Source organism: Callospermophilus lateralis, chromosome 5 (genome assembly GCF_048772815.1).
Source record: "Callospermophilus lateralis isolate mCalLat2 chromosome 5, mCalLat2.hap1, whole genome shotgun sequence".
Lineage (NCBI taxonomy): Eukaryota > Metazoa > Chordata > Mammalia > Rodentia > Sciuridae > Callospermophilus > Callospermophilus lateralis.
Window position 1 is genome coordinate 128,087,400 of NC_135309.1, and position 16,891 is coordinate 128,104,290.

The 16,891-nt window shown below is 38.9% G+C and overlaps 1 protein-coding gene across 2 annotated transcripts in view; it reads left to right on the forward strand.

Annotated features, from left to right (window-relative positions):
- The first annotated feature begins 3,778 nt into the window (after positions 1–3,778).
- Emb (embigin) overlaps positions 3,779–16,891 on the forward strand; it is a 54,630-nt gene continuing 41,517 nt past the window's right edge. For both annotated transcript variants that reach the window (XM_076857303.2, XM_076857304.2), the window contains exons 1-2: positions 3,779–4,019; positions 14,253–14,339. In XM_076857303.2, the coding sequence (XP_076713418.2) occupies positions 3,899–4,019; positions 14,253–14,339 (208 nt within the window). In that variant the 5' untranslated portion in view covers positions 3,779–3,898. The remainder of the gene's footprint in view (positions 4,020–14,252; positions 14,340–16,891) is intronic.

Genomic DNA, 16,891 nt, shown 5'->3' on the forward strand with positions numbered 1-16,891 from the left:
GCTTCACAGTCTTTCTGAAACCTTGGTATTATCTCCCCATTAGTCACATTGATAAAATTCCTGTGCATTGTGTTCTCTTAAGAGTCGTAAATGATTGTCAGCATTCACTGACTCTTAAGATGAACGCTACAAGGCCCTGAACAACAAAAACTACATGAATTTGAATATATGGAAGAACCCTTTAAATTCTGCTTTGTGATCTTTAGATGATCATGAAAAGAAAAACGTGGTAATGAGAGAAATGCTTAAGACCTGGTCATAGTCTGAGGTCAGCTGAATGACCAAAAGGGAGCAGAGACTATTAAAGTATAATAAAAATGAAGGTCACAAGTTTCAGTATACCCAAGAACAACCAACCAACCATTGCTTCATAACAGAAAATCAAGCTATCCTGATTTCTCTGAAATGCAAGCTCTCAACAAATAAACTTAAGCTTTTCTTCCTTGTCAGAAGGACATAGACAAATAAGCTTATACAGCTGTACTTACTCTAAAACGAATTTAGGTTTTTAATAGCCAGTAACAATAGAGATCAATGTACTTCCTTATTTATGCTTTATAAATTGTACTGTAACCTTAAGAGCCAAACTCTTTTGGGTTTGAAGTCTCCCAGTTCACCAGCTGTTCTTCTGAATGCACAAGTAAATTTTTACCTTTCTTTTTGACTTGATCTGATTTTATTGTGATAAGGCCTTCCTTATACTTTGGGCTTTTCACAGCATGATAATCTCAGGGTAGTAGTGCTTTTTACCTGGTGGCTGTCTTTAAGGTGAGGCTTACAAGGGAAAGGAAGTGACTTTGCGGGGGGGGGGGGGGGGGGGGTCTGCACCTGGAAGCTTGCACACTGCTCACTTTAGCAATATTCAGAGGTCAGGAAAGTAACAGAGCTCATCCAGCTCAAGGAGAAGAAACTTAAGACCTTCCTTCCGGCCCTCAACACACCAAATGAAGAGAATGTAAAAGCATTTGCAGCCTTATTCAATTCAGCAGGGAGGGAAAGGTCAATTGGAATAGAAAGACCAGAAAAAGTTGTACAGGGAAATTAGTAGTAGATGAGCTGTTTTTAAAGGATATAAAGCTTTGAAAAAGTGGAGTGGGGATGAGGCCAAAAAAAACAGATATCTAAATATAAAACAGTAACAACAGGGAAAAGTCTTCCAAAATGCTCAGCAAAACAGGAGTTCTATTTCTTAGATTGTTTTGCTTCAACAACAAAATTGACAATGGGAAACGGACTCAGCTTAGGCAAGTCACTTTTTCTCTTCATAAACAGAGTGATTAAACTGAAAAGATATTTTTTCTTTAAATGAGGTCATCTCATTTGCAGAAGGGTGAATTTGAGGTTAAAGATTTTATAAGACTAATTGGGAAAGGTCAGTCAGAGTTCAGTTTGTCCTGAATATTGGCCAATTTAAAAAATTCTCCCAAGGTACAGGGAAATGTTTGCAGTTAGCATTGAAATAGGATGCAGGGCAGCAAGATGGGCATGATTCAGTAGCCATTGATCTGGTTATTTGGGTTTAGTAAGCCTAGCCAAGATCTTGGTGTGGTCACAGTATGTTTTAGTCCTTTAGGATGTCATAAGGCTTGGTTCAAATAAGTTTAATCATTATAAGTATAAATTTCCTTATAAAAAAGATGCTTTCCCTAGATTTGTAGTTCACAGATAAGCAGCTCTCCACATTCATTATTGTATATGTGTGTGTGTGCTTGTGCATACACAGGAGCCCCCTTACTGCACATAGAGTGGTTTTTTTTTTTTTTTTTGTACTGATGATTTTTACCACTGAACTACATCTCCAGCCCTTTTTATTTTTATTTTTTTAATTTTGTGACAGAGTCTCACTAAGGTGCTTATGGCCTATCCAGATTGCTCAGACTGGCCTTAAACTTGTGAACCTTCCTGATTCTCTGGGATTAGAAGTATGTGCCACCATGCCCAGTCATGCAGTCTATTTTGAACAAAGTGCCTGGTACTTGGTAGATATTTAATATCACTGGTGAATTGTATCATTCTTATTCTGTCAATACTTATTTAAATAATCTATTATTTTCCAAAGTTTGACCCATATAATACTAAGCTGCAAACAGGAATATTTTAGATATATGCACTAATTAAAATTAAACATTGCTCTCTGGAGTAAGCATATCTTTCTTGTTTAGCAGTTCAACCTGACAAGCTGTATCTAATGTTTTCTTTCATTTTTTGGTGCATGCTGATCTGTTATGAATTTATAAATATCAAACCTGACCTGCAATAAGGAAAGGAAGAAGGAACAAAACTCATAAGAGATACTTTAAAAAATATATCTTTTGTAGATTAGGAATGGAACCATCATGGCATTCATGATACTACTCTTTGGTATTTCTCCAAAAGAATTAAAGTCAGCATACTATAGAGATACTTGCATACCCATGTTTATAGCAGTCAAGTTATGGAACCAGCCTAAGTGTCTGTGAGTGGAGGAATGGATAAAGAATACATCATATATATAAGCAATGGACTTATACTCAGTTATAAAGAATGAAATAATGTCATTTGTAGGAAAATGAATTGATCTGGAGAGTATCCTGTTAACAGAAATAAGCCATATTTACAAAGCTAAGTGAAATAAGCCACACTCAGAAAGTCAAGGATGGAGTGCTTTCTCTTATATGTGGAAGCTAGGGAGAGGGGAAAAAAAAATATAAGGGAGATCAGTAAAATAAAGGAAGGAGAAGGGGAGGGAAAGGGGAGATAATGGGAAATGGGAAATGAAATTGACCAAAAGATATTCTGTATATATGCACGAAAATGACATGATTAACCTCACTATTATGTATAATTATAATGTACCTGTAAAAAATATCTTCTGTGTGGAGAAGTCCTGTAGTCTCAGCTATTCCAGAGGCTGAGGCCAAAGAATCGTTGGGGTTCAAGGGTTGGTTAACAGTGTAGGCAACAAAAGGAGATCCCGTTTTTTTAAGAAGGAAAAAAAAAAGTTTTTTAGTTGTCTTATATTTGGAATAAGCATAAAAAAATTCCCAGCTATTGGCCTTGAAGGATAAGGGATAGCATTACGTTAAATGGTGTTCGGTGTATGAGTTTGACCAAGTTCAACGTCTTTGTGCATTTTACACAGTATGTCCTTTATGTAGTTGTTTCTTAGGCTCTTTTTGGCGCCTCAAAAACTGTTAGGCTAAGCAAACAAAGGGAAAATAAAAAGATACACTATAGGGCCTTCGGGGCTCTGAAGCCTTATTCCGGAAAGACCCAGTTTTGCCTTTAGAGACTGGAGGGAAGGGTGTGCGTAACTGGTAGGAAGAGCTAAAGCAAATCCAGGGGGTAGGGCCGACAGACAGCGTCTTCCACCAGCGGAAAAATAAATCCCCTTAATAAGATAGCTCGAAGATGTCTGGGGGGGAGCAAAAGTATTCTCTATTCTCTTGTCTGTCCCATCAAAGTAAATAAGCGAACCCTGCCTCTGATGCACGCAAAGAATAGTTTGTAGGGAGAGTTTCAACCTATCCCCGAAGTGATGTGCTCGCCATCACCTGCCCAGCATCTACAGCAAGCTCCCTCCCCAACCTAGTAGAGCTGAGAAGGAGGAGGCCGGAGAGGATGCGGAGCGGAGGTGGCACTGCACATCCGGGAGCGCCAGCAGGCGGCTGCGGGCTGCATAATTCATGGGGGGCTGGGCGAAGGACTGGGCCGGCCTCGGGTACAGAGGGAGACTCTCGGGGGAGGTAGGCAGGGCGGCTGGGCCCCTCCCACTCAGCCTTTTCTCGCGTGTCCTGACCCCGGGACTGGCAGTGAGCCCCGAGCCATCAGCGACTGTGCGCCGGGTCTTGGGACACCGACGGCGGCGAGCTAAAGAAAAAGCAGCGTCCACGAGGACCAGGACTAGCCCGCTGACCCCATGCGAGCGCTCACGGGCCTGCGGGGGCCCCTGGCGCCCAGAGCGCCCTCGGCCTGGCCGCTTCTCCTGGTGTGCCTAATAGCTGGGACGCCCTGGAGCTTGGCGGACGGCGATCCCCCAGGTGTGGTGGGTGCAGGGGCCGGGATGGGGAGGGCTCGGGGCGCGCCTGGAAGGGGCGCGCAAAGCTCGAGTCCTCGAGGGCGGAGGGCATCGCGGGCGCGCTGGGGCGGCGGTGGTGGGGAGCAGCGCGCGGATGCTGGCGAAGGCGGGCTGTGGAGCGGCGGCGGCGGCCTCCCATTGGCTGGGCGTGCGTTACCTAAGCTGAACCTGGGAACTGGAGAGGCTCGGGCTTCTCTGCTTGGTGGGGTGAATCTGGAACGAGTGGCGCCGGGCAAGTCAGAATCGTCAGGGGTGATGGTGTTGGGGCAGGGTCGAGATTTTTTTCTTTGGAAGAAGGCGATAGCATGTGTGGGTGGGTGCGGGCACAAGTCAGTGACTTTGCTTCTGCTCACGTGGCGTGAGTTTTGAAATCCACATTCCCCAAGGCCAACTCCCTTTACTTGAATTGAGAGTAAGACTCAGATATCACCTTTCCTCCTGGCAGGTGTTGGCTTTGAGGATGTTTTGCAGAGCAAAGTGAAAAAACACAACCAACCAACCAACCAAGAAAACAAAGCCCTCACAATCTACAGGATAATTTGTGTGTATACTTTGGTCTTTGAAAACAATACCCCTATCCTACCCCCTGTGGTGGTTGTGTTGCTTAAGACAGCTTTGCCTTTTCAGCTTCACCTGTTTATAGTTACTTTTTTTTTTCCCCCCCATCTAACCTGGTTTCCTGTGCTAGTAAATCTCTTAAGCGTTAGCATGCAGCAAGGACAGAAGAATACACTGCCCCTTAAGTGGTAAAGATTGCCCACGAGGGACATGGTTCTGTGCGCTAAGTTCAACCTTTCACAGTAATTTATTTTTATGAAGCTATAGCCTGTAGTTTTTTTTAAAACATACCATGAAGAAGGAAAGATAATCCAAGACAATTCTTTGTTTTATACATGCCCTCCAAAAGGCCTAGTTGTTAACAACTTGAACAAAATCATTTGGGTTGCTTTAATTTTTAAGTTTCTTTGCCGCTTCTTATCTTTTCCATCAGACCACCTAAAAATAACTGTCCCGATTCTTCCACCCCACCATATCCCTAGTTTTTCTATCTCCCATTCACCCAACATTCATTTTCAGAATACTGTGGTTTTCTGCCTGCCTACTTTCCTTCCTCGCTCTTTCTCCCCTCCCCCTCCCACCGGTTTCCAGTTCTGGGGATGGAACCTTAGGCCTCAGTCATGCTGGGTAGAAGCTCTACCACTGAGCCATACTCTTCAGCTCCAGAACTTTGTAGTTTTGAGAATCAATTAGTTCTTGGTTAGTACTTAAAGTATGGTTTCCTTGGCTCTATGTCAGAATTACCAGTGCTTTAAAATTACTGATATCTGGTTCCTGCCTGTAGAAATGGATTAATTTGGCCTGAGATTCGGCCTATACATAAGTAGTTTTAAAACTCCTCTTGTGATTCTATGTAGTTTAAAACTACTGCTTTAAAATGATATGACGTAGAGAGTGCACTATTGATATTCTGTTGACATCAGGTTTAAGCAAATATCTGGAGCAGGTTCCAAAGGGAAGGAGCTAGGAAACAAATGGAAGAAGAATAAATGAAGGTGGAAACAAAAGGGATGAATGGGGAGAGAAATATCTATGTATGTATGTAAGTCCTGTTCTTTTAATTCCATGTAAAGCTAAAATTACAAAATCATATGTCATATACAAGGCAAGAAATAAGCATCTAAATTTAAGCTAGAATTAAAAATGATCAGGCAACCAAAACTTGCTTTCTAGACTCTATATCGCTCTCCATGAGATTGTTTCTTTTTTGCTAAAGGGTACCGTAAAGTTTACTGGATACTTTTTTTAAAAAATAATATCTTTATTTTATTTTTATGTGGTGCTGAGGATTGAACCCAGTGCCTTACTCATGCCAGGCGAGCACACGACCAGTTGAGCCATATCCTAAGCCCCTGGATATTTTTTAATGTAGATGCTTTGAACTGCTTGGAGATACGTGTTCTGTTAAACTAAGACTTTGCAGAGTGTTATTTTTTTTATTTTTTTATTTTTTTAAAGGCAGGTCTCTCTGTGTTGCCTAGTCTGATCTCCAAATTGTGACCTTAAGTGATCTTTCCACTTCAGCCTTGGGAGTAGTTGGAACTACAGACAGGGGCCACTCTGCCCAGTCTTCCAGCAAATTTGGATAATAAACATGGTTATAAGTTATAATGTAAGCTATGTGACAGTTGTGTGCTAGCTACTTCACTGTGCAGCTTATAGCCCCAGTGAGTTAGCTTTATTATTCCTGGCTTTCAAATGAGGAAATTGGGGCTTAGGTTAAGTAATTGCCCAAGTACACATATTTAGTAAAGCAGTGTAGCTGGAAATTTAGTATTGGTCAGTCCAATTCCAGAGCTTGTTTTCTTAAACACAACGCTGAGTTGTCTCCTTGAGATAATTCGATATGCCCATGAACATTTGGAGCCACTTGACAATACAGTCAGTCTCAGTGTTTGGTATGAGCTATAAGACTTGTTGACAGTTTGAGTCCCTAAAGAGTTAGGCACAGGGACTCACCTTGACTCTGTGAAGGCTTTTTTTTTTTTTTTTTCATTTATATAAGAAATGTAAAGTGTCTTTGTAAAAGAGAAATATGAATGGGAATATTTCAGCATCTTTATCGTTACCATTATATGAAAAAATAGGATAAATGGTTCATGTTTATTTTTTGAGAAATATTTGCAGTGAAGTCGTTTGAAATTAGCATTTTAACTTACAGAGGACATGGATTGTGTGCTTCCTTGATCAACTTTGTTCCCTACTAGACCATCCCACAAAGACTGCCCAGAATAAATAGTTGTTCAAGTGACTATTTTTCAAGTGCCCACATTTTCCTAGCATTGTGTTACCTATATTTCAGGAGAAAGTGCTAGCAGTTTGTATCTTTAAGGGCATTTAAACTGTTTAAAGGGATAGATTTACTGTAAGCCTACCTTTAATAGGGATATTTCTGATGCATCAAAAATTTTAACCTAAATTTATCATCATAATTAAAATGAATTATATAAGCATTTATTAAGACCTAGTTCAACTGACTCACTTCCTAGTGTTCTACCCCTGCTCTCTCCTTTCTCTCTCCTCTTGCCCTTAATGGATAGCCACTGGGAGGGGAAGAACAGGGAAGCATCCTTACGTGGGGAGTGGAGCCAAAGGCATCCAGATCCTGGTAAGGATGGCATCCAGGTAGGAGGGCAACCCAGGTGTAGGGTTCAAGCCTTATCATCGTGAAGAGGGTGCTTCTTCCTAGTGCAGGGTCTCAAGAGTTGAGCAGGGTGACAAGGGCTGTCATACCAGGGCAGCTAGACATCAGTATCTGATCCCCATTAAGGCATGGAGGTAAGGCATACAGGAGAGACAGACCAGTTCAGGACGCAGAAGCAACCTGAGTGAGTGAGGAACATGGGGACAGGTGAGGCAGCAGCAGTGGGAGATTAGTTACATACAGGGGAACTGATCGACTAAATAAGCCTATCAAGGATATTAGGACCCAGGTTTTCCACTAGAGAAGAAGGAAATGAAGATATGCGTGTGGCGGGGAGTGGGTGGAAGGGGCTAGTAGAATGCTGTGGTTTTGGATTGCAATTGACAGTATCCGTGTGTGTATATATGTGTAAATGTCCTTATAATGTATATGATATATGTTAAGTAATATACATACATATGTATATGTGTTGTATGTATGTGTATATGAGTATGCTTGCATGTATTTTGGGCTCTGTTCCCTAAGATGAAGCAGTGAATAAGAATATTTATTAGCATCCTGGTTTTGGATTAAAGTACCATTCTTTACTACACGTAAGCAGGACTTCTTGGAGAAATGGTTGATTTCAGGATTGGCGTGAGAAAGACAAAAAGCCTGGAACATCTTGTGTCAGAAAACAGTTAAGTCCTCACAGAATGGCAAATCATGTCAAAAGAATGAAAGAGCTACTGCAAAGGGGCTCCCACTGGACAATCTGGGACAAACTGAGTATCGAGGTAGATAATGATACTAATGGGTTATAAACCACTGAATAATATGGGAAATCTTGAGCACATACTGTTATGAATTAGTCAATGAAAAGTTTAATGAGGTACCAAGTATTATACAGCTACCAAGTAATTTCCCTAATAATTCTTATAGATTCACAGGGGATAAAAGTAACTTTACAATAGAAAAGACTGTAAACACGACCTTAATCAAAGGTCAAACCAAATAACATCAATAAAGGTGGAAAAAAATTGTGTGCTCTAATAGGGTGTACAAGGAAAAGAACACAGCATTAGCTCAGTGATATTTATGCCAAAGGTGTCTACCCTGTATGTGTCCATATTACAGCAGAACTCTCCTGGGATTTTCATGAGTCAAGGTCATCAAAGTCAGGAGAAGACTGGAGCTCTTCCAGAATGAAGGAGGAGAGATATGGGAGCATGTGATACTGAGCTGGACCTTTTGCTAAAAAGGGAGACTTTTGTAGGGAGACTTTTGTAGGGAGACTTATCTAGAGTGTCCAGATGATCTGGTAATGCATGAATGTTAGTCTCCAGATCTTCAGGCTATATTGGGCTGATGTTGGGGTATTTCTTTTGTAGGAAATATATGGTAATGTCATGTGGTCAGCATTGTCATTGTCATATGGTTCAGGGAAAAAAAGTTCTGTTCTTGAAATTCTTCTGTTATTTGAGATTGAAGAGAAAAATAATTAGTTCATTTTTTTTTTTTTTTTTGGTGGGGGGAAGCTTGGTTTAAGATAGGCATTCAATTACAACAAAAAAATAATTTAGTAATTTTGTTCTTCAGTTCTGTTTCCCAAAGAATTATATGTCCTTAAAGAGGAATGGAGTATATATGTTGAGGGTGGTTGTCTTAGATTATAATTCTGAAGCTAATTTTGTATAGCTGGCCATATGTTTCACATTATAAAGTGAATATTAGGAATAAACAACCTAGGACACATGTTCCTACATAGAAGGAAAAAAAAACATAATAACATTTTGTTAAAAATAAACTGTACTTCTAAGACATCATCAGTATTCAAGGATAACAAAATATGTTAGGAATGTTCGTATAGAAATAATAGACGTTATATTTAAAAATAGTGTTATTCTTTTCATTGAAAATAAGCTTTTTCTTGCATTCTTAAAGTTATTGAGGTTATCATAACTATTATATCCCTAATCCCCGAACTGAATCTTTTTATAGCCTTCTAGTTACAAAATTTTGAGAATCTGAAAGGATTTTGTTTGATCTTGAAGCCCAAAGTGCTTTTGTGACTTAGCCAAGAGCAATGAGCTATCTAATGGCTGTAGCTGTTTCCTGGTTTGCATTTTAGGGCTCCATCCAACATGTGGTTTTTCTTCTTAAAAGGCCCTCAAAATAGGCCCCTGGTGGGAGGTGGTGGTTGTTGGGGAAGTGTGGCAAGAAATGTTCATGCTTTAAAATATTTATACTTAAACTAAGTAGAACAGGACTGACCACGGTGTCACAGGCCTTTTGAAGAATCAAGGTTGAGGGTATATATGTTCAGAATCAAGGTTTCTCAGCTTTGGGTCACTGACATTCTGGATTGGATAATTCTTTGTTGTGGGGGACTGTTGTTGTAGAATGTTTTGTAAGGCTGTATAAGAGTAAACATTGCACTTGTCATTAGGGTTTTTTCTTTTAACTTGCTTGTAAATGGCTTTCTTGCCCAGTAGTTCCTAATATTATATAAAAACTATTCATTCCTTATCTGGACTGTTATCTCTCTCTGACTTATAAGGGCTGACTTATAAATGGCCCCATCAGGATAACTTGCTTATGTTTCTTGACACACCTCTTTTCTTGACAAAAATCCCACTGGAGAATAATGCCCAGGACCCAAAGTAGCCTTACTCTCTCCCTTCTTTTCTTTCTATTATTATAGTTATAGACAAGGGCTGGGACTATTTCATGCAGTTCTAAATATATTGTTTATAGGCAACATTTTTTCTTGGTAATTAGGTGTTTTAAAACTGTCCTGGCTTAAATGGCTTTTTACCACTGGTCATGGGCTCTCATGGTTATATACAGTATTGTTCCTATGGGGAAAAAAAATATTCTGATTTCTAAACCTTTGTTTTATATAAAGTATATATGATTGATTCCTAAATTGTACTGCTTTTATAATTGGGCTGTACATTTACAATGCTAAGTATTAGAATGTTAAAATGAGAAATTATTAAAATAATTTAAATTATGTATATTGATAGCAACTGGCATATAGGTGAAAATTTAAAAATATTCTATTTATTTTAATAATAATCTATGCTTTCTTTTTCTTTCTTCTTTTGTGTTGTTCGGGATGGAACCCAAGACCTTACACATGCTAGGCAAGCACTATTACTACTGAGCTATATACTCCCAGTCCCAACTTCGACTATGTCATAGATGAAGTCCATACTCTTCCCTTTGGTCCTTCCCAATTTGGTTCAATTAAATGAAGCCCCAAAATTAAATTGGTAAAAATGTTACCTTGATATTTTGGGTACATAATGGCACAACTATTTATCTGAAAGTGTTAATAGCATAAATCATAAGCCCCTCCAGCAATTTTAAAAGGTAATATGTGAAACACATCTCAGTGTTGTCCATTTTGCTCTTTGACATAAAGTAGTAATAGGTGAAAATTGGGATGTTACTCAATTCTTTGATGTAATACTCTCATGTCCCAGCTCCTGTTGAAGAACAAAAAGAAATCTTCTAATTTCTGGAATAACTATTAGATGTTAATCTTTTTTTTTTTTTAAATTTAGAAGTTGTTGATGACCTTTATTTTTAATTTTTTTATTTACGTGCAGTGCTAAGAATCAAACCCAGTGCCTCACGTATACTAGGCAATTGCTCTACCACTGAGCCACAACCCTAGCCCTAGATGTTACTCTTTTATGTTGGCATTTGGGCCACTATCTGTAAAAGAGTGCCAGGTGGAAAACTTCCAGTGAGGATTAAGAAAGGGATGATCATGATAACTTGAAGAATGTGCACCACGATCTTGGCTCCATCTCTCAGTGTTTACACAACTTTCCCAATCTTCCCTTTTTCTCCCTCCTTTTTTTTTTTCCCCCTATGAGATGAGGTTTATAGTGGAAAGAGAACATCAAAGCACTGAGCTGGATGTATCATATTTTGAAACTCCAAGTAGTAGGTAACTGGCAGAACTTGGATTGGAACACAAAATTCCTGCCTCTCCATATTACACGTCTTTATGTGACTTAGCCTACTCCTCTCAGGGAAATATTCAAACCACATCTGCCTGAATCTCCTGCCAGTTTTCTTTATATACCAGAGTTAGCTGAGTCACTCTCCTGCAAGCTGTCCTCCTACTGAAAGCAATAAGGTTTATGTTCTCACTCTTTTGATCAAAAAGTATCTTGTCTAAACAAAGAACTTCTCACTTTTACTATTCTAACAGCTCTTACCCTGATCATGGCGGGTGTACAGATTGCCTCTTAAAAGGAAAGTAGAAATCATATTGGTTATATGTGTGTTTTTTTGTACTTGGGGCTTGTTCAGTGGAAATTGGAACCTGGTGAGGATTGATGTTTTTAAAGAGAATGTGAAGTTGGGGTAAGTGGTGCCAGGTCTGTGGATGTGTGATTGTACTTCTAATATATGGACTGGAAATTTAAAGTTGGCAAAACAGCTAGCATATTCTGAAACTATCCCTGAAGCTTGCTTTTTCTTTCCTCTCCTGTCCCTTCGACTGCTGTCAGCTTAGATTTTGCCCAGGCTCAGCTTAGATCCTTTTCTCTGCTCCCTAGAAGGTAGACCCTAGATGGGTTCTTCCCTAATAGGTCCTGGGGATGAGTAAAAGGAAGGGAGCTCCGGCCTTGGCTGATCTCTTTGGCCTCACCTTCACCCTCATCCCACTGCCAGGCTCAGGCTTCTCACTGTACAGCTTAGAGGTCAGCATGTGTGAAACACACAGGCTGGTGATAGTGAATTAGTGTGACTCTGAAATTTTAATGACTCAATCACAAATTGTGGCCCTATCAGCTACCGTTATAAATGATGTACCAAACAGGTACCTCTTGACAGAAGAACCCATCTGGGATCTACATTCCAACAAACAGAAAAAAGGGATCTAACCTTAGCTTGGGCAAAATCTGAGTTTACTCTATTTCTTACTCCTCATCAGCATTAAACATGTGTCAGGTGCTTTATATGTTCACTTATTTATATGAAAAAGAAATAAGAGAGACATAAATCATTTAAAAATATTTTTAGTTGTAGATGGGGACAATACCTTTGTTTATTTAATTTTTTTTTTTTTTTTATGTGGTGCTGGGGAATGAACTCAGTATCTCGCGCGTGCAAGGCAAATGCTGTATGACTGAGCCACAATCCCAGCCCCCAGAAATCACTTTTTAAGCATATGTCATTCTCTTATTGTTACTGAGAGTGTGAACAACAACAACAACAAGTGATGTTTGATGATCTCAAAAGGGGTTTGGGCTTGTTTCAGCATGAGGAGTGTGTTAAATAACCTTCACCATTGCATCCTGTTCCATAGTAGGCCAAGAAAAGAGGTTTCCCTAGCAAGGAAGCAGATACCAAAACTTTGTTTTATAAACTTCACAGATTGATAATATACAGAACAGCTCTTTTCTTCCTATCCATGAGTGAGTGGTATCTGCCTTGATTTTCCTGAGGTATTTTTTCTTTAAAACAACCTCTAAATGAGCTATGTCCTGGAATGGAAAGAAAAAAACAAAACCCAGAATCTTCACTAAGAAGAGAATATTAATGGGAGCCCTTTTAGCAAGCTATCCCCATGCCTTTGCCCCATGTTGCTTTTGGAAGTGGGTAGGAGAGAGAATATGAACGTGAATGAATAAATATTAGGTGTGGGTGGAGAAGAGGTTTTCCATCCCTGGGAGTCCAGTGAGAAACTCAGGACATATTTTTCTATATAATCACTGTCTAAGGACAGGATGACTTACATATGTTATTAAAGATTATAAGAAAGTGCATTTCAGCCTTCAAAACTGTTTTCAAAATGATTAAACCTTTAAACAGCTTATTGGACAATTAGGTTCTGTAGGTACATGCTTTTATTAGGCAGTGTTTTAAGCCACGTGTAAAATTGAAGTAAAAAAGGTGATATACTTTGATAGCATTTTTCATACCTTTAGAAAAAGGAAAAGACTGGAAATCTAATCTTGCATTAGAAATAACTTTCTGAGTGTTTTTAAAAAGTACAATAAAAAAGGCTCAGGTTTAATTTAAATTGAATGAAGATTTCAGAATGCAGCCAAGTTGAGAAGCTTTGTTTTCTTCTCTGACTTGTTTAGAGTTTGTTGGAGTTTTGCTAGGGTGAGGTCTACTACTCAAAGAAGCAAGAGGCTGTGGAAGGAGGAGGAGGGGCGGAGAGAGAGGCTTTGAAGAGAGAGTGTGGTAAAAATGGAAACTTTGTTTCTTTCATGAAAATTTTCAAACCCAGTGACAGAGGAAAGGGAAGTGGGTTGCTAAAGGGCATGCTACACTATAACCATAGCTGGAAAACAATGTATACCTCACATGCAGCCATTTTGTCCTCTGCCTCTAATGCCCAAAGTTTTTATTTGTTTATTTTCCCTTGCCCTTTGTTATAGTCCCTTCATCACTCTTTATTCTCTCATCTCTCTTTGCCTCATTCTTTTCTTTTTTGGTGCTGGGGATTGAACCCAGGTGTGCTTTGTTTTTGAGCTATATTCCTAATTCTGCTTTTATTATTATTATTATTATTATTATTATTATTATTATTATTATTATTTGAAGCAGTGCCTGCTAAGTTGCTGAGACTGGCCTCAAACTTGTGATCCTCCTGCCTCACCCTCAGTATTATAGGCATGTGCCACCATGTCCTGCTTGCTTTGCCTCATTCTGTCATTTCCTTTTCTTTCACTATTATCTAATTCTTTAGTGTTTTCAATTCATTTATGTTTTTAAAGGGATCTGTAATTGTAGAATAAGAAAATGGAGGTATTTATCAAAGAAAACAGCTGTCTGAGTAAATACCCAGTACATTTAGGTAAGTAAGAAACAGAAAAAAAAAATCAGAAATTTGGTCACATTTAATAGCTTAATATAATCCTGAAAAAAATGTTATTTATCCATAATAGTGTACAATGGCAATTTAGCTGTTACAAACTGACTTTCAGATAGTCATTTAGTCTTGATGAGATGTCTGATCCCATGTTTTTTCTCTTACAGATTCAGCTTTTACAAATCTTGTTGGAGAAGAAATGATGACAAAATACTCTAACCTGTCCTTGGAGACTCATAGCATATCACTGACAGGTAAACATATCATGTTTCAAATACTACAATGCCAACAAATTTTGTTTTTTTAAACATTATTTAACTAAGCCAGTGTTCTCTGACTCATCAAGTTCTAATCCCTGTTCCTGGCTTGGTGGGAGAAGTGTACATGTAACCCGTACAGGTCCACTACCCTGTGAGTGACACATCGTGCTTTGGCTTCAGGGAGGTGGAGGCTGTTCCAGACCGGCTTGGTCTGAGAAAGGCTTTTTGAAAGAGGGTCACCTGGGGGAAAGGGAGGATTAATTGAGGTTTGCAGATTCTCTTATGCTTTCATTAGTTCCTGCTGGTGTATCCTTTAGAACCATGCTGCACCGAGGGGAGAACTCATCTGTCTTCTGGAAACCATTTAGCCAGAGTAACTAATGATGGTCTGAGATAAGTCACTGACAGAGCTGTGGGAAAACCAGTAAAGAATCCCCAAGCCAGACTCAGCTCTGCTTTTTCTGCTTGCTCTTTCACAACTTTGGATTCCAGGACCTCAAAAGTAACTGGAGAGTTCTTTAAAGTAGTAACAGTGGTCTGCTTTAGTAACAACTGTCTTATAAAATATTACAATTCGAATTTGAAATATTTAAAACCTGTTTACTAAGTCAATAACCGGTATTTTCTACTTTTATGTCCAGTTTATAATGGTTTCCTCCATGTGTGAAATCTTTCTCTACTTGTGTTTCATGTGACTATCAATGTTGGGTAGAACATTTTTATAACCCTGCAGTTCTTTTGGTTTCCAAATGTCCCCCTTCTGATATTTGGAATTTATTCTTTTAAAAACCAAATACAACATATCTGTGTTGTTACTTGTTGCTTTACTTTTTTTCAAGTTCTGGTTGTTGGTTACCTCCTTAAGATGAGGTGTTTCCATAAGAGAGATTTATATGAAGACCTAAGTTTGCAAATTCTTTGGCCAGTCTGGCAGTGTGGGCAGTAGGTATCCTTCACTTATTGGAACAGCTAGTCGTATAGAACAGCAAGAAATGGCCTTTTAAATTGACACCAGGCTGGTTATTTACTTGATCTGTTTGGAGGATTTAAAACCTAGCAACTCTTTTATTCTAAGAATGTAATTAAAACCAGTCTTCTTACTGTTACAAAGAGAAAACTTCAGTGTGTCGTTTCTTCTCCTCATGGACTCTTGAACTTCAGCTTGCCCCCAGTCTGAGCAAGCACTGAGTTGCAGAACATCCTGAGAACTGGTGACACTGCCTGATTGTGCCATCTGTGTACACACATTTGTTTGCTCAATTTCCCTCAATGTTCCTGCTGGTTTACTTGTCTGTCCCGATAAAGGAATGTCTCTGTTTGATTTTTGAGACACTTGAAAGTCTTAAGTTTGGAGCTTTTCGCTATTGTACAGTCTTTTTAAGATTAAGACTTTAAAAAAGGATCTGATTTTTTTTTCTTTCTTTTTTTTTTTTCTGACAAAAGGTCTGACGTAAGTTCTGCAACACTGGCCCTGTGCTTTGTGAATTGAATGGCTGTGTTTCCATGTAGGGCTGTGTGTCGGCTTGCCTTCTCATGAAAGTTTGGTTTTAGGAGTTACGTTTACTAGAGCACAGAATTTAAATTTGAAGGCATGCTGATGATTATTGGGAGTCAAGAATTTTCTTAGGGTTTCGTTTAAGTTTTATTATGATTCATGATGGTTCACATTAAGGACTTTAAATCATTTGGGTTTTTAACCTACTTCATGAATGGAGTATGTTCATATTGTCATATCATTGTTTGTATTAATTTTATCATTGCTATTGTTTATCTATAAACAGTACTTTTAATATTTTTATGTTGTTACTTATCTTTTCCTTCCCTTTGGCTATTTTAGAAGTGGTCTTACTGTTAGGTTAAAGTGTTTCTTATAGAAAGATCAACCAATTTTGGACCAGAATGACCATCTTGGCTATTCTTCTTCACACATTAACTTAGTGAGAATGGGAAACATTTGGGCCCTGTGCCTGGAAGAATGAAAAACATGACCCTTGACTTACAAAAGGCCTACTTGTTTACTTACTTAATATTTTTAAAAATGTTGCTAATTATTTCCTTTATAAACTCACGATGTTGACTGTGTACTATGTACATATTTCTAAATATAATTTAATTAATTATCATAGTAGCCCTCTGAGGTGAGCATGATTATTATCTATAATTTGCAGATAAGAAAAGAGAAGCATAAAGAGATGAAGTCAATTGACCAAGATCACAGGTCCCAAATTGGGGATCAGTTCTGAATCCAAACAGCCTGGTGCTGGAGCCTGTGCTGTTAACCATTGTGCTTTGCAGCCTCTACCTCTTCCTCTACCTCTACTGGTCACCCTTTTATTTTCATGTGAAACCCCTGTGTCCCACCTTTCTTTTCCTTTATCCTCTCTAGCTTCCACATACTAGAGGGGGGGAAAAATACAACCCTTAACTTTCTGCATTTGGCTTATTTCGCTGACATAAGGCTCTCAGGTTCTATCCATTTTCCTGCAAATGACATAAAAATTTAATTCTTCTTTATGGCTGAATGAGACTCCATTGTATCACTGGTT